The following is a 24,719-nucleotide window of genomic DNA, read 5'->3' on the forward strand; positions in this document are numbered from 1 at the left end:
ATTATGTCAAATGTCAGTCAAATTAATGAACTGTGTATTGATTTGTATAAGAACTACTTGCAGTATATGGTGGCTAAAATGTTGATGATGAATAAAAAAATCTGCAACTTGTATTTAAAAAATGTGAAAGTCTTAATTTTTTTAATTGAAGTTATAAATTAAATTGCATTGGACACAAAAGGAAAACTATTATTTGTAATAATTGTATGAAATGTAAACATTTATTTAAAATGTAGTCTGAGAAATATGATATATCATAGGCTAGTTGAGTTATCAATGTTATTTTAGTATCATTGAGATACTATTATTTAATTTTTATTAATATTTACAATCTGATTTATTTTTATATTTTAAAGTTTTAGTAATTTTTTTTTGGGGGGGGGTTTTGACATTTTATATTTTAATTTCAATTTCAGTTTAAGTTATTTTAATACATAAAGTTAAAGTAAATTAAAATGAGATTTTTTTTAAATTAAAGTATTTTATTAACGTCATTTTTGGTTTTGGCAAACCTGGTTGCCATTTAAAGGTGCTGTATGCAAGTTTTTGACTCTTCTAAAGCCAAAAAATAACATAATATGTTTATAGATATTTAGGAAACATGTTGTGTTTACATAGCTGTTTCTCTGAAAAGTAATCCAGTAATTTTACTCTGAAATGTGCGTTTCGGGCAGATTCCGGGCCGGTGTTGTGCCAATTTTCGACCCCCTGCCAAATTATTACCCCTCTCGTTGAAATCGCTATTTGATTGCCTAATCCTAACCCCTCCCCCACACCTAACCCTAAACCTACCAATACTAGGGGGGGTGGGAATAATCTGGCAGGGGTCAGAATTGGGCACAACACCGGAATTGCAGTACCCATTTCAACCGCTGGCAATATTACATACTGCACCTTTAATCTGTATGATCCTACCCACCTCCAGTTGTCGGAAAACGCAGCGTATAGCTGTCACGGAATCATGTTATGTTTACATAGCTGTTTCTCTGAAAAATAATGCTATAGCCAGTAATTCTACTCTGAAATGTGCGTTCCTTTGTTTTTGCAGTACCCATTTCAACCGCTAGCTGTCAGTCTTACACACACGGTATCCCCTTTTAGGTTTATTGATGCCCCCTAGTGGGCTTTCTCCTAATTTACTTCTGAAGTGTGGACGTGAACCACTCCGCAGCACTAGGTGGCAGCATTTCATTGTGCGTCCTTCTCCCGGACAGGAACAAAAATGAGCGGGAGAATTCGTGTTGTTGTTGTGGGTCAAATACAGTGACGGTCTCTATGAAAGATATTAATGTTTTCTGTGAAATATTAATATTTTAATACTTACTTTCACTATTGTTTTGAAAGTAAAGCTATCGCAAATGCAAAATTAGCATCAAAACTCGCCAAACTGTCTAAACAAAGAAGAGTGTAATGTAAGCGTCGAATGGCGGTAAGCTACCAGTCACGGGCATGTTGGGATTGAAACGGAGAACCGGACTATCTGCGCGTTTAAGAGCTTCACTGGCGGACACACATTTTCTTTAACCAGGGGTGAACACGATGTCCCAGGTCAGTAGTTATGGGCGTATCGTTAGGTGAAGAACAAAACCTCCGTTGCATATAGGCACCGTTTGTGGCTCGGAGTCCGTCAGTGGCTGCGCTCAAAACCTAGCAAGCTCCCTACCTAGACAGCATTTTTAGGCATTATAGGCGCTCAAAATTCTCTCTGAGTAGTCAGCTCACTGTGTTTTGGGAAAAAGCCAGTGTCTCTGAAAAGAAAGCAGAAGTAAAGTGACAGTTCAGACACCGTTCAGTCAGGTAACGTTAGCAACACAGAGCATCACATTCATTAATGTAACGTTAAACATTATTTCTGTGGTTTCTATTATACGTATGTGCTGTTCTTATGAACTTTCTAGTTATCAAGGAATCCTAAAAAATATATATCACGGTTTCCACAAAAAATATTAAGCAACACAACTGTTTTAACATTGTAACATGAAATATTTCTTGAGCATCAAATCAGATTATTAGAATGATTTCTGAAGGGTCACGTGACACTGAAGACTGGAGTAATGATGCTGAAGATTCAGGAATTAATCATCACAGGAATAAATTACATTTTACAATATATTAAAATAGAAAACATTTATTTTAAATTGTAATAAAAGCATTACAGTATTCAAGATTTACTGCATTTTTGATCAAACAAATGTAGAGTGAACAAAATAATTTTTAAGAAAGAAAAAGCTTACCAGACTTTTGAACTGTAATAGATAGATAGCTAAATAGATATATAGATAGATAACTAGATGTATAGATATGGTTTTGTGTGTGTGTGTGTGAATTGTATGATAAATGTAGTTATGAGTTAGTTTTACATTTTATTCTTCAAATGAACTTGTGATGTTTGAATCAATTATTTCAGGTCAAAGCCAAAAAGAAACTGCATTATTATCAAGGACACGAAATGTAAGTAATGTTACATTTTCATAACCTATTGTATTGGTCAGTATCTTAACTAGCGCAAGTAAGAGTAATTTAATCATGTGCTGCTGCTGATTTTCAGAGTCAATTCTGAATACAAGATCGATAAGGTTTTGACCCTGCGTGAGATTGACAATCTCTTCGACGACATTGGTAATTATATTCTTACATTAATCTAATTTCTTAAAACATCCATTTCATTGTTGCTTTTTCATGCTATTCATTGTGTGAAACCATATCCCATGTTGTTGTTATTTGTAGATGCTGACTCTGAGCTGGGTATGCCTCTGCTTTCTCCTTTGCCCAAAAGCACTGGTATGAATAGTCAGAAGAAAAGTGAAAGTTCTTCTGATCCAGAGAAGATAAATGCATCATCTCAACAGGTACACATGAAGTGAATCATTAGAAGTCAGTGTTCTTTCTTAGTGCCACAATGTGATGTTGATTGTTAATCAGATGCCTCTGATTGTCAGGTGCCCAAGGATGCTTTAATCCAAGAAAATGGCATTCAAGAAGACGAAATGATTGATAAAGGTAAACCTACATTTAATCGATTGTATTATTGTACGCAGTTTTTTTTAAATCAGTTGTATTGTTTATAATTACTAGCTATTACTGTGCATTTTGTTTTAAAGTAAACTTAAAATTTTATTAAACCAGTAAAAAAAAAGTATAAATTATATTTTTGATAATTTTAAGTTAAATATTAATAAATGCAAAAACTAAATTGCAATTTAAAATTGTAAATGCAAATGTAAAATTATGTAATTAAATTAAATGTATAATTTGTATTGGCAATGCAAGTAGAAATCTAAACTACTTGCCCGACCATGAAAGCAGAATAAAGGAGTTCATTTAACATATCTCACCTATCTCGTACCTGCTTAGCATCTGAAATAATCGTCATATTTCTTTCAATCCTAACAAAGAGAGTCCATTTAAAGAACTTGCTCCCATAAAGACGTCCAGCCCTATTGCTTTGGCAACAGAGAGGGATGAAACGGTGGATGGAGTCAGACCTGTGGCTGATCCTCTTCTCTTTGTTGAGGACGAGGAACCCATTGGTGGAGACCTAAGCAAGGCGTCCTTCACTCAGAAGTCAGAACCGGTCAAGGAATCCATTAATGGGTAAGAATAGAAAGAGCCTGATAAATGTTACTGTTTTTGTTTCATTGTCTAACTGTTCACTTATTTTCTCTGCTCTGAAGTGATAGCGGGTCTCTGGCTTCACCACCAGAAAGGCTTGAGTTTAGAAAAACTGCTAAAGCAACGGCTGGTTCTTTATCAAGGTCAGTTATTAATGTATAACAACAGTATTGTTCACCGACATTTAATTCAACTTTCTTATAAATAATATTAATAGGATTTAATATATAATCACATTTGTGTTATAATAACAAAATGTTTAAAATGTTTATTTTTCAGTATGAAGCCTGCGAAAACCACTAAAATATCAGAGCAAGCCACACAGTCCCCCCCAGAAACTAAGGAAGATTTAACAATGTAAGGAAACTATCATTTGTAATGTTATAACTGAATTGTTCTTTCTATTTAGAGCTGCAGATTTCTTATTAAATCTTCTCATTTTTTATTATTAAGGGAAAAAAATCCAAGTCAGCTTTCTCCTGTTTTGGTTCAGCAAAGTGAACCAAAACTTCAAGAGCTGGAGCAATGCAAGAATCAGGTGGTGGAGGATCAAGGCAAAGGATTGTCTTTCCAGCACAAGCTTAAAAAGGCCTTGATGCCTAAATCCCTACGGTGAGTTTCAATGTGACATTCTGTTCTTAAACCTCGTGTCGTTGTTACTTTTTGTAACATGTTTTCATTTGTGAGTTCCAGGAAACCAGCAGCAGTTCCAGCTTCTCCACCTGTAGATTTAGAGGAGGATTTCATGATCCTAGACGACGAGGCTCCTGTTCTTTTTGTCATCCCTCGCAAGGCAGAGGTCAGCAGGAACAAAAGACCTGTCCCAGCAGACACTGCAAAGGAGAATGTTCTTACAGAGCCACACTGTACAGATCGGCTCTCACAGAGTGAAACAGATACGACTAATCAGCATGGGAAGGATGCTAAAAGAAACAAAGCGCAGATTGAGTCTGGTAAACAAAAACTGAAAAGAAAACGTGGAAAAGCCTCAAAAAAGAGTGACAAAGGTTCTGTGACTCATGATAGTGTTGAGGATGGAGCAGACCTTGTGACTGAAACGCTGGAGGACAGAATTTCTGATCAGACCTCTTCTCAAACTGTACAGGGACACAAAACTGTGTCATCAGGTAAATCACGCTTTTACTAAATCTTAGATTTATGGTGTATAAAAATGTTTTTTTTTTTTTTCCTCCAGTAAAAAGTGTCACAGTCTTTCAGAAATCATGCTCAGGAAACATTTCCTATTATTAACAATATTTTTGTAAAAAACCATGATAATTTTTTCCCCCCAGTAATCTTTGATAAAGTTCAAAAGAACAGCATTTTAATTTTAATTTAATGCATCCTTGCTGGAAAAAAAAATCAAAAAAGGTCTGACTGTGACCCCAAACCTTTTTCAACAATATTATTACCTTTTCTGAATCATATTTCATAATCATATACCAATATTTTTAATCAATTAATCCCAAAATTATTTTTAGTGAATGTATAAAGTCAGTCCTTTGACACATTTAAACATTCATACCTTTTTACTTTTTGAGGGCACTGTATTAGTGTATATACCTTAACAATACATTTATTTTTACTTTTATAGTACATTCAAAAATGAAAAATTATGTGAGATATTTAAAGGTTACTTGTGATTATATTTTAAATATTTCTTTGTGTGATGGTTACAGGAAAGAAACGTGCAAACAGCAAGGCTCCTGGGCCTGCTGATCTTTCTGACAAAGACGAAACAAATATAGGCGGCAGCCAAGAAATCCCAGTTCCTGAGTCTAGAGCCACAAAGAAATCCTCAAAATCATCTAAACAGGAGAGACCCGGGCCAAAAGCTAAGAAAGAATCCAATAAAGACACTGCTGCAGCAGATCACCGCTCCATGAAATCCAACAAAAAAAGAAAGAATAACAAAAAAGAGAAAACTGCCCCTAAGACAAAGAAACAAACTTCTAAACAACAAATAGATTTGGAACAGACAGATCCTTCCTGTGAGGAGCAAGAGCATGAACCTTCACCTGCCCTCAGTGAGCAAGAGGAGGAACAAATGACAGGTTAGTTCTTCAGTGCACTGGTAATTACACAAAGCATATTTTTATTATTTTTGTTCGACATACATCTAACACTCCCAACTCAGAGATTAGGCGCATTTAACAACCATCAGTGCAAAGCGGATGAAAACTTACAATCTTTTCTGTTTAATTTTAACACTGTAGCTGTGAATAAACGATCTTCACACAAGGAAGACGCTGTGGATCCAGGCAAAAAACTGAAGAGAAAAGAGACAATAAGGGTGGATCCAAAACCACAGGATCCACCAACAATATCATCTGATATTTCTTCAGACAGTCCTGTGTGTTGCAAGAGGAAGAGGAGACCTCCAAGAGAGTGGTGGCTCTCTAGCCTGAATGAAAGTACCACAGAGCCTCAGCCAAAGCAAGCGTTGGATACAGCACAAAGGCCGAAAGCTAGTACTAAAGCATCAACAAAGCAAGCAGCTGCTGTTGATTCTGAGGAAACGCAGTCTATCAGGCCTGCCCAGAGGAATCAGAAAAAGAAGAAGAATCCCAATGTTTTGGACAGTGCTAAAAAGGCAATAGCAGGTGACGATGGACATAATGCTGGATCTGAGCAGAAGACTGCTAAGAAAACAGGGGGTCGAAGGAAACCAAAATCAGCAGCCACTCAACCTCAAGTGCCACCACCAGGAGAGGAAGTGGGAGCTTGTCCGAATGAGAATGATGTAGAGATTAGTCCAGAATTGTGTAGTCCTAACAGACAGCACAGCTTCCTTAGAGGTAAACTCATTCCCAAACTTTTACTTCTGTTGATTTAAGTTTCTGTACTTATTGTTTCTTCCTATAAATAAAACAGGTGAGAAGAGAGTGTTTGACTGGGTCTACTCGCGTGAATCTGGATCTGCACAGAAACAGACTTCATCTTCTATTAGTAGACCGGACAGTTCTGTGCCAGACAATGTTCCACAGAAAAGACAAAGAAAAGCTCCTTCGAACTGGTGGGAAGCGCCGCAGTCTCAGGAACCAGCCAATGGGCTTCCCACACCTCACAGTCCTCCTCCACAAAAGTCCAAACTAACAAATACTCCTCTTCGTGGTGTGATTAATAAGGATGGAAATTCAATGAAATCACAAAAAACAAAGAATCACACCAGGAACCTAAAAAGAAACATTATCAACACGCCAAAATCAATCAAACGATCTTTAGCCTCAATGAATGCCATTTTTGCTTCTGAAAAACCTGAAAACATGGTAAAAAGTGGACTAAGGTGCAGTAAACAGGGACGCAGAAACCTCCTTCACTCTCTTGAGGACCAGTCAGATCACTCGAGTGAGAATATGGCCCAAAGTGACGATCAGTTTCAGGGAAACGGCCGTGCCTCTTTTGGCTTTACCAGTGGTGTTACTGTGGAGCCGTCAGGGACCAGAAACAGAACAAGTGTCCGAGTATCCAGTGGACCCAACATTATATCTGATGTGTAAGTTGAGTTATTAAAGGCAGATGCCTGGCCAAAACAAATGAGTGTAAATACTGGAAATATATCTGCAGTTTATCTTGTAATGCATACTATATATTTTTTTTAATATATATTAAGATTTTATACAAGATCTGTTTTGTATCCATATAGTATATCTAGTAATAATATTTATAATATAATAATGTTATAATTATATGAATGAAAGCAGAATTTGTTATTTCAATTCAGCAAGGATACATTAATCAAAAGTGACAGTAGCGACATTTCTGACGTTACAAATGATTTCTATATTTTAAAGTAATGCTGTATGTACTTTTGAACCTTCTATCAATTAAAAAACCCGGAAAAAATATATCACAATTTCCACAACAATATCAACTGTGATGATAAAAAGAAATGTTTCTTGAGCACCAAATCAACATATTAGAATGATTTCTGAAGGGTCATGTGACATTGAAGACTAGAGTAATGGCTTCTGAAAATTCAGCTTTGCCATCGTAAGAATAAACTATATTAAAATATATGATAAAATATATTAAAATAGAAGCCTTTGTCATTCCTTGTCAAAGACTTCTTGCTGAAACGCTGGTGGTTAAGTAAATAAAGTAGTTTTATTTGCAAGTGAGTGTGCGGTCGTATGTCGTCTTCACACAATTTTGGTGTCTCCTGACCTGCACCTTGTATGGTGTGCATGTGCTTATTTCATATATTATTACCTATGTCTAACCCCTGCACCAGACTATTAGGATAAAAATAACTGTTGTGTGGCCAGTGCAAATAATCACTCTGTTTACAATTCTGCTTGTGTAGTGACGTTGCTTTCAGAAGTGGGCCGTCATCAATGCTTGAGCTTCAGCGACATGAAGAGGATGACGATATTGGTAAGTATTCATGTGCAAAATCAAAAGCTTGAGCCTGTTTTACTCTGTCAGGCCTCTCATACACAGTGATTTGAATGTACCACAGAACCATGTGTCTATCGAGAAAATCAATCTACAAATGGCAGTTTTAACAGCATATTTATAACCATCACTACTTTTATTTTCAGACTTACCGTCGTCTAGAGTGATTCCGTCATCGAGAGTGACGGCGCATGTGCGACAGGCTCCACGGGTGTTGGCGCAGTGCGATCTCTGTGGGCCTCCACTACAGCCTATTGTCCTGGAGGAAGAGGATTGGAACAACCTGCATGAGTGGTTCTCTCACCTGTGGCCTCCAGCCTCTAAAGGTAATGACATTAAATGCATTAAAAATGCATTAAATCAACACAAGACTATTTTACATACCAGGTGTAGCCAAGTTACGGGGACACTCTGCCCGAGCAGCCTTTTGTTGAGTGACTTATTCATTGGCACAATAATGACAGGAAAGGTGTTCCGCCTACTTGGGCCTGAACCTATAAAGGGTGTCACACACCAAACTGACAACAAAGTGCTAGTGGTGGTGAATGCCGACTGTGTTGTCACCTCATGATGCATGAGTCTGGGCTATAAAGTTGAGCTTTAACACACCTTAAAACTAAAACCAGCAACCAACGAGCACATACATTTTGTCCCTGCAAGGAAATAGAGAAACCAAAAATAGGACTGCAGAGATATAAACCATAAACAAAGCAGTGATTGCTTACTGTTTTGAATATAAATCATGTTGATCACTTACTTCATTCCAGATGACTATGTTGTTATGACAATGTAAAATTAGAAGAATCTTCTTTGTAAGTCCTCTTCAGCGGTGGCCCAACGTTCACTGATCATGGGTTTGGCTTGTCATGGCCTTAACCTTTGTATTAGTAGTGTTGTTTTGTAGTTAGTAGTTTTACCTGAGTGGTTTTCTCAAGGACACATTCATTCGCATTTACAAGTTGCCTAATTACAATCAATAATCGCTTTTCATTTTATTTTATTAAATAAATTTTTAAATCATTTTAAAAGTTTTTAAAGCCCTTATTTTTATTATTGTGATTATTTTCATTCCTTTTATGTAAAGCACTTTGAATTACCATTGGGTATGAAATGCGCTATACAGGTGCATCTCAGTCAATTAGAATGTCATGAAAAAGTTAATTTTTTCTTGTAACTTATTTCAAAAAGTGAAACTTCCATATATTTTACATTCATTACATGTAAAGTAAAACATTTCAAAAGTTTTTTTTTTTTGTTTTAATTTTGATGATTAGTGCTTACAGCTCATGAAAGTCAAAAATCAGTATCTCAAAATATTAGAATATTTACATTTGAGTTTCAATAAATGACCATCCATACAGTATAAATTCTGGGTATCTCTTCTTCTTTGAAACCACAATAATGGGGAAGACTGCTGACTTGGCAATGATCCAGAAGACGAACATTGACACCCTCCACAAAGTCACAGAAGGTCACTACTGAAAGGTGTGGCTGTTTACAGAGTGCTGTATCAAAGCATATTAAATGCAAAGTTGACTGGAAAGATGAATTTGGGTAGAAAAAGGTGCACAAGCAGCAGGGATGACCGTAAGCTTGAGAATACAGTCAAGCAAAGCTGATTCAAACACTTGGGAGAGCATCACAAGGAGAGAACTGAAGCTGGAGACAGTGCATCAAGAGTCACCACGCTCAGACGTCTTCAGGAAAAGGGCATACTTTTATATGAAAGTAAATTTTGCGTTTAATTTAGAAATCAAGGTCAGAGACTGGAGGAAGAGTGGAGAGGCACAGAATCCATGTTGCTTCAAGTCCAGTGTGAAGTTTCCACAGTCAGTGATGATTTGGGCTGCCATGTCATCTGCTGGTGTTGGTCCACTGTGTTTTCTGAAGTCCACAGTCAACGCAGCCATCTACCAGGAAATTTTAGAGCACTTCATGTTTCCTTCTGCTGACAAGCTTTATGGAGATGCTAATTTCATTTTCCAGCAGGACTTGGCACCTGCCCACACTGCCAAAGGTACCAAAAGCTGGTTTAATGACCATAGTGTTACTGTGCTTGATTGGCCAGCAAACTCGCCTGACCTGAACCCTATAGAGAATCTATGGGGTATTGTCAAGAGGAAGATGAGAAACAGCAGACCCAACAATGCAGATGAGCTGAAGGCCACTGTCAAAGAAACCACCCATACCACCTCAGCAGTGCCACAAACTGATCACCTCCATGCCACGCCGAATTGAGGCAGTAATTAAAGCAAAAGGAGCCCCTACCAAGTATTGAGTACATATACAGTAAATGAACATACTTTCCAGAAGGCCAACAATTCACTAAAAATGTTTTTTTTATTGGTCTTATGTAGTATTCTAATTTATTGTGAATTGGTGGTTTTTTGTTAAATGTGAGCCTAAATCATCACAATTAAAAGAACCAAAGACTTAAACAACTTCAGTCTGTGTGCATTGAATTTATTTAAAGGGCATATTCCAGGTTAGAGACTCCTGTCGATGTATAGAAAAATAATGTAGGAACTAGATTTTCTTTAAAATATACTTTAAAATACACTAGTAAGGCTTCTAGAGTCGTTTTGTGAGAGAATTTTACTTCCGCATCTGAAAACCGCCAAAACCGGAAGTGACGTAACGAGAGGGAGAGCGGTCCATGTTAACCATAGGAAAACAGTGGATCGCAATGACAGTTCGGACGCTGAGGAAATTTTAAATGTTTATTTACACTTGTGTGACGGACCACAGATAAAATTATGAGCCTGTTATGCAGCCAAGACAGCAGGGAAAGGTCAGGATTAGACAGAACAACGGTCAGAGGAGACAGATTGAGTTGTTGTGTGAGGAGAACAGCAGGTGTCTTGGTGAGACCAGTGTTAGCTTACAGATATACACACGTTAGCTAACGATATGTAATCAGACAATAGCAAAACTAGTATTGGTCATCTATGAGTATTGATACTTACCAGCAACATAAACTAATAAGCGTTGATCAGGAGTGTCACGCTCGTTAATATCCGACACTAACGTTAAGTGATATAGCGGTGTCTCATCACTGCAGGAGAGAGAGAGATAAACATGTTTTTGTTTCATTAAGTGTTTGTGTGGTAAATGCAAGGCCATAGTCACAGCTGAGGAAAGTCAGTGCTGCAGGGAGTTAGATACATACAGGGCTTTAGTGGAGAATGTGACCCCCACACTTTATGTGTAGTGTCCGACTCTGCACCCAGGCTTTGAGGCTTGCTGTCTAAACCCATATGTGCTACAGATAACCTATATGCACTTCAGACAGGAGCATGGACCTCTCCAGGCCAGCAGACATTAGTGTGTTTAGGGCAGAGATCATTTATTACTCTGAGCTAAATACTTGTATGTATAAAAAACCATTTTAAAACCATCTGAATAATTGTGTCTTCTTCAATTACAAGTTGCCTATATTTAAGTAGGTCACAACTACCTGTAAGTCACACTTTTTGATGCCATTGGTATAAGACAGTCAATATTGACAGCATACAGACAAGCTTTCCTCTGGGCCCGTGGTGTTCTGAGCAGCCCTTACCTGCATGTGTTGAGTCAGACATTAGAAGACAGTTTGATGGTATATTTTTCTTTCGGTAGTATATGTTTGGTGCACACACACACACATATATATACAGTATATATATATGTGTGTGTGCACCAAACATATACTACCGAAAGAAAAATATACCATCTAGAGGTCGACCGATAGTGGATTTTACCGATACCGATAGCTAGGTTGGACCACACTGGCCGATACTGATTGATCAACCGATAGTTTTCAAAATGGATACTGAAAGAGAGCTAGTGCTTTACTATTAAAAAAAAAAAAAAAAGCAGTACTGAACCATACTTTGTAAATGAATAAAAATATTAATATTATTTACTATATTGATCATTAAAGTTATTTCATAATTTGTTAATGTTAAAAGAAGAAACTTTAAAAAGTAAAAATATAGCCTATTAGTAGCTAATAGTGAATGTTGAAATGAAAACACTCTAACAAGGAACAATACTTCTACAGTTTTCATTAATGCTACGAATGGACTTTTATTGTTAAATGTTACCATTTAATTTCAACAGTCATGCTTAAAGATGGCCATGTTTAAATATCTACACAAGGCCATAGCATTAAAATTACATACATATGGATATTGTATGTGTACTCACACACTTTATTTGCTTCTATTTTTTAACACTTGATAATTATCTAATCAAAAAAAAAAAAAAAAAAAGTTAGTCGCGCAGCGCTGCGTCTAGGAGAACTCAAGAGGTATCACACACACCAGACGCTTTGCGTTCAGATCAAGTGGCGGTCTAAAACAATTTATTTAAATCACCAAACGGACATAAGTTTGCTTCAAGAATGAACAATGTGGCATAAATGAGTTTGAAGTTCGGTGTTTAAAAAAACAGAGCAAGTGGAAAGAGAGAGCGTGATCTATTACAGCTCTCTACATGAAGCATACCGACTTTATTAGAGCCACAGAAAGACAAACGTTTTGCTGAAAAATGCACAATACATAATTTATAGCCTAGGGTGAAGTCATTATATACAGGTGCTGGTCATATAATTAGAATATAATCAAAAAGTTGATTTATTTCACTAATTCCATTCAAAAAGTGAAACTTGTATATTATATTCATTCATTACACACAGACTGATATATTTCAAAAGTTTATTTCTTTTAATTTTGATGATTAGAGCTTACAGCTCATGAAAGTCAAAAATCAGTATCTCAAAATATTAGAATATTACTTAAGACCAATACAAAGAAAGGATTTTTAGAAATCTTGGCCAATTGAAAAGTATGAAAATGAAAAGTATGAGCATGTATAGCACTCAATACTTAGTTGGGGCTCCTTTTGCCTGAATTACTGCAGCAATGTGGCGTGGCATGGAGTCGATCAGTCTGTGGCACTGTTCAGGTGTTATGAGAGCCCAGGTTGCTCTGATAGTGGCCTTCAGCTCTTCTGCATTGTTGGGTCTGGTGTCTCTCATCTTCCTCTTGACAATACCCCATAGATTTTCTATGGGGTTCAGGTCAGGCGAGTTTGCTGGCCAATCAAGCACAGTAACACTATGGTGATTGAACCAGCTTTTGGTACCTTTGGCAGTGTGGGCAGGTGCCAAGTCCTGCTGGAAAATGAAATCAGCATCTCCATAAAGCTTGTCAACAGAAGGAAGCATGAAGTGCTCTAAAATTTCCTGGTAGATGGCTGCGTTGACTGTGGACATCAGAAAACACAGTGGACCAACACCAGCAGATGACATGGCAGCCCAAATCATCACTGACTGTGGAAACGTCACACTGGACTTCAAGCAACATGGATTCTGTGCCTCTCCACTCTTCCTCCAGACTCTGGGACCTTGATTCCCAAATGAAATGTAAAATTTACTTTCATCTGAAAAGAGGACTTTGGACCACTGAGCAACAGTCCAGTTCTTTTTCTCCACAGCCCAGGTAAGACGCTTCTGACGTTGTCTCTGGTTCAGAAGTGGCTTGGTAGCCCTTTTCCTGAAGACGTCTGAGCGTGGTGACTCTTGATGCACTGACTCCAGCTCCAGTTCTCTCCTTGTGAAGCTTTCACAAGTGTTTGAATCAGTTTTGCTTGACTGTATTCTCAAGCTTGCGGTCATCTCTGTTGCTTGTGCACCTTTTCCTACCCAAATTCTTCCTTCCAGTCAACTTTGCATTTAATATGCTTTGATACAGCACTCTGTAAACAGCCACACCTTTCAGTAATGACCTTCTGTGACTTACCCTCTTTGTGGAGGGTGTCAATGTTCGTCTTCTGGATCATTGCCAAGTCAGCAGTCTTCCCCATTATTGTGGTTTCAAAGAACAAGAGATACCCAGAATTTATACTGTAGGGATGGTCATTTATTCAAACTCAAATGTAAATATTCTAATATTTTGAGATACTGATTTTTGACTTTCATGAGCTGTAAGCTCTAATCATCAAAATTAAAAGAAATAAACATTTGAAATATATCAGTCTGTGTAATGAATGAATATAATATACAAGTTTCACTTTTTGAATGGAATTAGTGAAATAAATCAACATTTTGATGATATTCTAATTATATGACCAGCACCTGTACATTCACAACAATTTGGGACAAATATAATGTAATTTAATAGAAAACTATGTGAATGGCGTTCTGTTCCGCGGCAGGCTTTTCTGTCGGCTGTATTTAAATGCGCGTCTGGAGTTTCCCGCTCTGTGCAGTGCGCAGTGTCACATGTCAAAATAAACAACACGTGCTGTGAGTGATTTACGCCTCTAGAGGCCGCTCTCATACTGTATAATGCCAGCGGACCCTTCTCAGCCACTCCAGCAATGGTTGCAAACCGGAAAACTATCGGCATGGATTTTTGCCGATAACCGATAGTTGTGGCAATCAACTATCGGTGCCGATTAATCGGCAAAACCAATGAATCGGTCGACCTCTAATACCATCGAACCCATTTAAAAACATTTAACAATCTTTCAGTCTGGGTATCACACTAATGTGTTGTTGAAGTGTTTTAAATCGTGCATGCTGTGCTAGATACACAATCCAACAGCCTCATCTTGTTGATCCTCTGGAGGGATCTGGAAAGAGGAGCAGGTGTAGTGGAAGACAGACAGTGCTGCGTTCTCGTGGAGCCTGTGGTGACTTGTAGTATAACACTCTCAGAGACTCCATGAGGCCTGATGCATATGCTGGGAGAAGCAAGCAAACGTTTAGATCACATTCACTGCTGACCATGCTTCTCCACTCGGCCTCCATCACATCTGCATCTCCATCAGGAGCGGAAGCTGCAGTCCAGTAGAGGTGGTTCATAACAGCTGGCCTCCACTGCTTCAGATCTTCACACTCCCATCTTCCAAAGCCTTATATAAACACACCACATGACAAAAAATTACCAATTAGTTCTGCAAACAATGTTACTAAGCTGTCACTAGACTTGATGGTTATAATATTAGCAAACTGAGGTTAACTTACCAGCTATGCCTTCTCATATGGTAACGTTTTTACACGGTTTTTAAAAATATAACGATATTGCTAATGCTTACAAGCTAGCTGTGGTGCTTTACAACAACTTATATATATCTCGTTGCGTCTCATTATTTAAATAATTATGTTCACTGATTTGGTAGTTAGCAAATGTTAAAAATCAAGTCTTACAGGTGCACAGTTGATTTTCGTGGAGCAGCATCTCTGACGGATCCGTGAGCATCAGGCGGACCGGGACCCGATGAAGAAACCGCACCAGCTCGGAGTCTCACCCGCTTCTTGCTTCGATATCCCATGCTGAACTGCATCATATCGCCGGAATGATAATCTTCCGGTATACAGTGATCGCTAAATTACACACCACCGCGTTGTTTGAAGCAGATGCATTAAGTCTCTTCAGCTGCACAAACGCACCGAGGCTCGGAAGATACCGTCCTATTTCTTGTCAGGAAACCTTGTGGACTCGATGTCCTGACAGGCTGGAGTTTGTGCAACCTCCACAAACACAATAATTTACCATGACGATGATAAACCGAAAAAAATAAGTACCTAAAACACACTGACTCGCGCGCGCTCCACTGAATACCATCAGCGCGCGGCACAAGACTCCCTCTCGTGACGTAATATGACGCGTTGTTGAAAAAAAAGCACCTTTTTCAGAACGGTCAAGGAATGCGTCACTTTTTCTTCTAAATTTGTGTCCTGATGCCTTGTAAAACATTTTCAAACCCTGCAATAACGGTTCATATGATATTTTTATACAAGGTTATATATTCATTTGAAAAAAAATTTTAACCTGCAATATGCACTTTAATACACGAGTGTCACAATTTGAGTTGAATTACTAAAATAAATGAACTTTTCCAGGACATTCTAATTCATTGAGATGCACCTGTATAAATAAACTTGCCTTGCCTTTGTATTTACATAACATATGAGTTATTTTTTAATATAAAAACATCAGAAGCCTTTTGAATTCAATACAGACTTTTACTTCAAAGTGCTGAGGCACAAACTTCTGGGAACTAACTTAACTTGTTTATGTAGGACTTATACGTACCCAAGAGTGGATCACTTCACTGAGTTGGGAATGTGCTTCCAATGAAAATATTTGTTTTTGACCGCTTAACATTGTTCTCTTTTCTTCATGCTTATTAATGATTTAAATAATCTCTTGGAATGTCTAAAGGTCAACAGGGTTTCTTTTTCATACAGGCAGCATTAAAACAGAACAAACGAGGGAAACTGATAGCTTGGTCTATAATTCATGGGACTCAACTAATAGAGCGCTGTAGTGATGACATATTTTTTGTAGGCCAATCTGGAAGAAGACTGCATTGCCCTGGTTTCCTTGACAAAAAAAAAAAAAAGGCTTTTAAATTATTGCTGAAAATATTTTAGATTCTTGCACGTTTTGGTCATGATGATAAACTTAGAAATTTAGTTTAAGTTAGAGTGGAGCACAATTATAAACAAAAAGGATGTGGAAGTTAACTACTGATTTCCTTATTTCAGCCATTTAACCAAAAACCCATTAAAATAAAATACGTCATCCCTGCAGCACACTTTGACTACTGCGTGCTTGCCCTAATGAATATTTACAGTATTTTTACATACTCTGGCATTTGAAATAGCAAAACCATAACCACAGGTCAGACCGTGGATGGTGGGTTACTACATATGATAAGTCAGTGTAATTATAATAATAATAGCGCCTTTAAAAGAGTACTTTCTCAAAGTGCTTTACAACACAAGCAAACACAACAAATCCAAAGTAATACACAAAAATACAGAATAACAATCAGTTAAAAACAAGAAGAAGTTTAAGTTTTAAGACGAGATTTAAAAATGCACAATGAATTTGCTTCCCTGATGTCAGCCGGGAGAGAATTCCACAATTTGGGGGCGTAAGATGAAAATGCCTGATCACCCCAGAACGCAACTGTGTTCTAGGAATGACTAATTATGATTTCAGTGGTATTCTATTCAACTGTAGTATTTATGAAACCCAGAAACTATAAGTACAAGTGCTACTGTTGTAATGCAAATGAACTGCTTAATTACCTCAGCAGATTATTTAACATGAATCTACTACAACATTTATGTCAAAATAAGTTATCATTGTTGGTGTCATCACAGATGTATGTAGTGATGTAGGTGTGTGCATTACTTTTTTCCCCTGTCTGTTTTCCTTCTTCCTGTTTGTAATGCTGTGGCTGTCTAGCAGTTTGAGATGTTTGACTTCCACAGTGCTTTAAAGTAGAAAATTCAAATGCGTCACACAGTGCACCGCACAGATAAATTGGTCCTAGCTGTGAGGTTCGGTTGCGAAGCATTTAACGCTTATCACATAAAAGCCTCAACGTGAGATGAAGACACAATCATATTGGGGGTGGTTGTTAGTATCAAATATAATTACATGTGCTTCGGCAGCCTAAAATTGAGCTTATTTTCAGTGCTGAAAAAAGTATTTTGCCGCCTTGTGACTTGTTTCACATAGCTTATGTGTAGTGTTTCTGTTCTCCATTCTAGACGGGCGAGTTATCAGTCCTGATGACTTCCACTGGCACTCCCATGGAGGCCGAGCAATGGGCCACGTGGTTGACCTCCAGAGCCACTCTTTCTCACATGGAAAGATACTGCTGGGGTCGTTCATGAAGAAACCCTCACAGGTGGACATTGATACGGTTTCTGTAAGTAGAAAGTGTCTCTTTATCTTGGTTAATTGCATAACCACAATAGTGACCTGTAGCCGTTTTGAGATATAATTGTAAAAATTAGTTCATGAGAAGGTTACATGACAGTTATTTGTTTTATTATCCCTTTTTGCCTATATGATGTATTCCTCGTCCCGAGCTGGCATGTTTTATTAAATAATAACGGACTACACTTTACACTCTGTAATGCATTTGTTTAAATTTTATGTCAACATCATTTTACTTTTAATGTTTCTCTTTATTAAGGTATTCAGCATTATCTCAAGTTGTGTGCGTGTTGATATTGATGGTGAAAAGTCAGTCTACAATTCTGGACAAGTGTTTATGATACCCTCTGGTAAGTGAAAACTTAAATCAGATTTAATGAAATTTGTTACTAAATACTAATAACGCATGTGTTCTTGATTTCCCACATTTTATTTTATTACTTTATGGTATTTTATTTTTGTTACAGGACAAATGTATAGCATTCAAAACCTCTGTCAGGAACCTGCAGTGCTGATTTACCACAGGACACAGTCAAATGACACACAGAGCTGATTGACATTGTGGCTTTCATCAATTTTTTTCAAATATTCAGCTGTATATTTTTTTAAAGACAAATTGTAGATGATTGTTTCAAAAAGTCATACAGGTGTAGTTGTCTAGCACAGCTCATAACTTCCGGTTGTTTTGTTGTAAATAGCTTCAAGAAAATGTTAGTCTTGGAAAAAAAACCTTGATTTTATGATGCTATATGAAAAGCTTACATGTCCATTTTTGTCTTTGATTTTCCCTCAGAATGCAGCTGTCTAGGTATTCAGAACAAATTTGTTGGGTTGTCAGCAGGGGTCAGCAGATCCTCTGCTATATTACATTGCTGTGCATGTCCAACTTTGCCTCTTTTTATGCTCAAAAGTAGTGCTGTTTATTTGAGGTACATGTAAAAAAGTAAAATCTCCATTTTATTAGTAACCATTTCATATACAGTTGATCAATGTATTGTCGTGTAAGTGATTTCACGGCATTTGTGTTTGTAATATTAGTTCTACTTCTACTACCCTGTTTGGAAATGTATTTATGTATAGACTTGTAAAAAAAAAACGTTTTTGAATTTTGTGTTTTACACTCCATCAGTTCTGAAAGAGCAGAGACACAGAAGCCACTGTGCATATGCTTTTTTTTTTTATGAAGTAAAAATGTCTTTGTGAAAGAAGAAAAATAGATATACACAGCAGACATTACCTTTTTTTTTTTTTTTTTTTGTAAAGTGTATAGATAGATGCTTAAGACTCTAATCCATTATTGTCTCTTTACATTTTAAAATGATGACATTCACTTCTGCACATCATTTTTCCCTTGTCACTTACAAATCCTTTTTGTGAAGACCAGGGGACACTCTATCGTTTAATTATGCAGCATGCTTTTAACCCCAGACAGGCAGTGGAAACACAACATGAAAAATATGAGATAAAATACCTTAAAATGGCTTTTCATAGCAAATCTATGACACACAAGTTTATCCCTTGGCCATAAGGCAATGCTAGGAATATTTTAAACAAGTGTGACAGTGATAACACAGATAACTTTGTTTATAAAGATAATAAATTGTTCTTGCTTTAACCAGCATATGGTTATAGTTAAGATACCCCATCCTTCTCCTAAGGTTTTCAAACCAATCCACACAAAAGTCTCTTTCATTATGTGCCTAAAAAGAGAAATGGTTTGTTTACCACAAATTCTAGTAAATTTGGGATTACTTTGTCCAATCAAACTTTAGCAAAGGTTGGAAATGTTTCAATTAATCAGAGTGTATCACTTTAATCACAGTAAATCCCCCATCAGCAGAACTGTGAAAAAGTCGACAATATACTGTCTCTCACTTGTTATCGTGCTGAAATAGCAGTAGCTGCAGGCATCAATAATTCACTCTTTATCATGCAAACCCACCTGTGGATCCAGTCATTCCACTTTTAGAGGACAATTGGTTGAGAAAAATGAGCAGATCCCTGGAAAACCTATCAGAGAGCTGACTGATGTCGACTAGAGACCAAAGATATGTCAAACCAAGCGATTAGCAGTGTTTAATGGAATGACTTTCCACATTTCCCATTGAATGTTGTGGAAAATGCCAACATATATCATGGATTTATTTTATCTTGCTGCTGATGTATACATACATACATTGTTGTAAAGGTTAAGTGTAGAGACCCACAAGGGTAGCTGAATGATATAGTAAAAAAGGTCAGGTCAGGTGCAGTACTTGCCCAAAATAATGATTAAAAATATAATCTGGACTGAGGGTTTTCCAGAAGAGCCTCTTGGGTTGGTCTTTTCTCCACAAAAGCAACTAGCAGTGGGTTAAAAGGGGGAAATAACTCAAAACTGGTGAGTTTTCAGTAGCTTCATAAGCTTGTGGAGGCACTCTGAGCTTAATGCATTAAAACACTGCAACCCCTTTCCTCGCTTGGTAACATTGATTACTGTGCTCTCACATTTGTGGTGCTAAGTGAATCTGAGTGCAGATGGATGAAGGACATGGTTCAGGGTTGAGAGAAGCTCTAAAAGGGTACCAGACACAGGGCAAAACTAGGAAACGGGGTGAATTATAAATGTGGAGAAATACAAATCACTGCTCCCCAAACAACATTTCCAAAAGAGTACAGCTTTGACACATTAAAATCCTGACAAATGTGTAGAAGGGGATCGTTAGATGAGAGTTTTGCAAAGCCTTGTTGTGTATCCTATGCTATGCTCACTAGCATGTAACTTTAACATTTTACAATCTTAAATATATCTAGTAGGTATGGTTCTATGAAGAACCTTTAACATCAATGGAACCTTTCAATTGCTCAAAAGGTTCTTTATAGTGGAAAAAAGTTTTTTTTAAATAGTTCTTTGGGGAAACCAAAAATTGTTCTTCTATGGCTTTATTGTGAAACTCCCTTGTTGGAACCTTCATTTGTAAGAGTGTATTTTAATGGTTTAACATATACATTCCTTTTCTGTATGTCAATGTGAGTGCTATTCCTATGAGAACTGATTCTACGAAGGCGCTAATCGCAGTGTAGGTTTTAGGAACAGCAGTATTTTGGCAGCAAACATTATCAAAGGATTTCCAGAGTATAATGTAACTTCCTTCCATTGTTGAAAATTTTCTCTAAACCTGTCTGCTTGGTGCTGCACACATCTGTTAGTTTCAGCTAAGCCCATTAAAATCAAATCAGCTAAACAATGCATCTCTTTTACTAAAACGGTCGCTTAGAACTCGATGGCAGACTTGGCAGCATCAAACAAATCAAGGAAATTCCCAATGTCAGACACTTAACAAGACTAATCTGTTACACAGATGAATGCTTATCCCTTTTATCCTCTCTGCTCTTAGTGCTGCAGCTGGTTTTTTACAGAGAAAAAGTAAAATTTGTAGCAAAAATGTAATTTTGCTGATTTGAATTGTTTTTTGAATGTGGGTCTTTTGTAATTATGTGTATTGCAATGGCATTATCTAACTGGTAGATCAAATCATCAAAATTGGTGAATATGATGTTCAAGAGGAAGTGTGGTGTCAGACGGTTTGTACTTGTTTGTGTTTATATACTACATGTAGGGCAAGTTCAGCTGTCCGCTTCGTTCCAGGAAGTCTAAGGCTGAAGAAAACCACTGAGACATCTTGATCAAGGCTAAGACGCTTCCTGTGTGAAAAAACAAAGTTCATTTTTGAACACGGTCAATAGACAAGTAGTTTCACCTTTGCAGAAAATGGCCTTGCAAACTGTTTATGACATTCTTTTACGTACAAATCTTCAAATCACAAAGGCTTGACACTGACAAAAAAATTGTGTCATATTGGGAAATAACAGGAAAGTAAGACTTAAATAGTCAGGGTTGAATTTATTATTTCTACTCTAGAACCACTTCTTTTTTCTAAACATTGATGGAGCTATCACGATTTTACTTTGGAGGATGATAAAATGATGAACTTGTAGAGAACTAGTCAGGCAAGTAACCACCATAATAACCATCTAGAAATGTATTAGCAACCACCTCAAACACACTACATCACATAACAACATACATAAATGTGCCTTCGGCAATTTTTGTTTATTGAATATTATGGAGAAAATTATCATACTCCATGAAAGATGCCATTGAGATAACTTTACTGAGATATGCTAATCTCTGTGACAGTTTGTCCAACTAAAAAAAGTAAAGTTTTTTTGTTTTTACTTTTTTATTAGGTCTGTCAACGAATAATATATACAACATTTCATCATAACACAACTGTTGAACGTTGCACATACATTACAACATAATGTAATGTATATATATTAAAAAAAAATATATATATATATATATATAACAGAAAGAGGCTGTAAATGACCATCATTTACAAATTATACACTAGAAAGTATTATATAATTCTGTTAGCCAATAGAAAAACATACATTGGAGGCTGCATAATCAGCACCATATAGCACCCTTTTATATGAAAATGTATTACAACTGTTTTAGTTGCTTTCTAATTTATGGATTTTGACATTACATCTGTTACACATGTTTACCTCCTTCTCAAACACTATAAAAATATATGAAATTTACATCACAATAAGATATATAATAACACCGTTATCTTTTAAGTATAAGATATTTTGTTTAGCCATTTAAATGAATCGAATCGCTTGAAATCAGATGTTCTAGAACAGGAAACATCGCTTACGGTACTCAAACCAGCACTCAGCAACTGCATAGCAACTCCCTGGAAATCATCCACTCCATGTACGTATAGTTATAGTCCAGAGAGTTTTGTACAGAATTTTGTTAAATGAAATGGGATTCCTTACTAATGTTATAATCATTTAAATATGGACCAATTTGTGTTGATACTGTGTAGCTCTCTCATCTCTGTCCCATCTTTTCTCCAAATCATGATTATAATCTGCCATTAGTCCCTTCACATTTATGACAAACTTTAATATGTATCTGAATCTCAGAATCAGTGGCAATTCAGGCCTTCAGTGTGAGTCTTGCTGCTTCACAGACATACTTCACAGAAACTGCCTGCTTGTCATTTATCCTCATTAACTCCAAGAGACTAATTTTGCATTGTTAACAATACACTATGTGAGTTGTGGTAAACATTCCCAGTTCAATGCCTCGTCAATAAGAAAACAGCTTCATATATATATATATATATATATATATATATTTTTTTTGTTTGTTTGTTTGTTTTGTTTTGGGGTTTTTTTTTTTTTTTGTCAGACAAGGCACTGAAATAATTTAATGGCTCATATATTTAAAAACAAACTTCCATTATGCATATTGTTTCTGGTTTATCTTATATCCGAGGGCTACTTGAGTTTCCAATCTTTAGGCATTGGTAAATGCTGAACTTTGTATTGTAGAGTGACAATCGATTTCCTATAGCTGTTAGTTGAAATTGGACCAAAGTGGACATGAGCCTTGTCCTTGTCGATTGTTGCACCCTGTGGTGGTGCACAAACTACACCACCCCTCAATTTCAGCCTAGAGCTGAAGGGGACTCCAAGGTTGTATGCAAATGTTTTTTATTTTTTTTATTCTGTAGACAAGACAAAAATATTTCAATTCATTTAATAACTTATCTGGGCCAGCCGACAAGATACAGCCTACCCACCTTATCGGAAACAGGAGTCAATTACTGAGCTACATGCACACATGTAATTCACTGCATATCATCACAGAGCACAGCAACATTCAATCCCTTAGACACCCAGTGAATGAGAGATTATCACACGTGTTCACAATCAATAATACAGACATCAAACTGTGCAAAGCACAGAAGCTCCAATAATGCTCCAATAATAGGTGATTATCTAAACTGCCTGGGCTGTAGCCAAACCTTGCTTTAAAAAAAATTAATAATAATAGTAATAATAATTACTAAATTTATTTTCTTAATGCGTGTTACTGATCTAACTGGTCTCATAAAATATGATATTTTGAAGAATTTGAACTGTTTTGTCTGTCTGTTTTATGGAGTCTAAAACAACATTACAAACTTTTTTGTATGAAAAAAGTGTGTTCTGCACAAGGATGCATTAAAGTAAAGACATTTATGTTACAAATAAATAAATAAAAATAAATCAATTATTTCAAATAAATAATTTTAAAATACATTTCTTTTCATCAGAGAATCCTAAAATAAAAATGCATCACAGTTTCCACAAAAATAAATAAATAAAATAAATATATATATATATATATATATATATATATATATATATCTTAAGCAGTAAATCAGCATATTTGAATGATTTCTGAAGGATCATGTGACACTGAAGACTGGAGTAATGGCTACTGAATATTCAGCTTTGTCCTCACAGGAATAAATTACATTTTGAAATGTATTAAAATAGAAAACAGTTATTTTAAATTGTGATAATATTTTACAATATTGCTGTTTTTACTGTATTTTTAATCAAATAGATGCCGCCATGGTGAGCATAAGAGGCTTCTTTCAAAAACATAAAAAAAAAATGTTAACTTTGAAATGGGATAGCGCTGGTATTTGACTCCAGCTGTACCTCAAACTTGCCTGCATTTCTTCAGTTGACCCTATTTGTCCTCATCTTGTTACACAAGCCTTGTAAAAAGCCATGTTGCTAATATCCTTCCTTCATAGCATTATTTTCTCCTCTGGATATGCACTTGTGTCACTGCATAATCATGCGTACAGCTTCCGTGACTGACAGTAAATTGAAATTCTTATATGTGAAATCTCTTTGGTCCCAACTGAGGACTGGAATATGTTCGCTCATACTTTGTTTTTGAATCCCCAGGCTGAGATGCTGAGAAAACCAATGACAGACTAAACAGTCACTTTCGTGCTTCAATGGCTCTGTCACACACGTGATCTGCACTGATGTACAACCACCCGCAGGCTGAATGACAGCAGGTTTGATCCGGCACCACAGACAGAATTACGCCTATCTTTGTGTTTATTTGCTTCT

General features: G+C 36.6%; 1 protein-coding gene across 1 annotated transcript; it reads left to right on the top strand.

Moving 5' to 3' along the window:
• Positions 1-1,172: 1,172 nt before the first annotated feature.
• si:ch211-161h7.4 (uncharacterized) lies at positions 1,173-20,050 on the top strand. The gene is made up of 18 exons (XM_058765657.1): positions 1,173-1,548; positions 2,408-2,451; positions 2,549-2,619; positions 2,728-2,849; positions 2,940-3,000; positions 3,396-3,594; positions 3,675-3,755; positions 3,892-3,969; positions 4,066-4,224; positions 4,306-4,739; positions 5,292-5,666; positions 5,829-6,410; positions 6,487-7,108; positions 7,919-7,989; positions 8,157-8,336; positions 17,567-17,727; positions 17,998-18,088; positions 18,206-20,050. Exons 1-18 carry the CDS (start codon positions 1,540-1,542, stop codon positions 18,289-18,291), a joined length of 3,426 nt encoding a protein of 1,141 aa, XP_058621640.1. The 5' UTR covers positions 1,173-1,539; the 3' UTR covers positions 18,292-20,050.
• The last annotated feature ends 4,669 nt before the right edge of the window (positions 20,051-24,719 follow it).

Source organism: Onychostoma macrolepis, chromosome 24 (assembly GCF_012432095.1).
Source record: "Onychostoma macrolepis isolate SWU-2019 chromosome 24, ASM1243209v1, whole genome shotgun sequence".
NCBI classification, from domain to species: domain Eukaryota; kingdom Metazoa; phylum Chordata; class Actinopteri; order Cypriniformes; family Cyprinidae; genus Onychostoma; species Onychostoma macrolepis.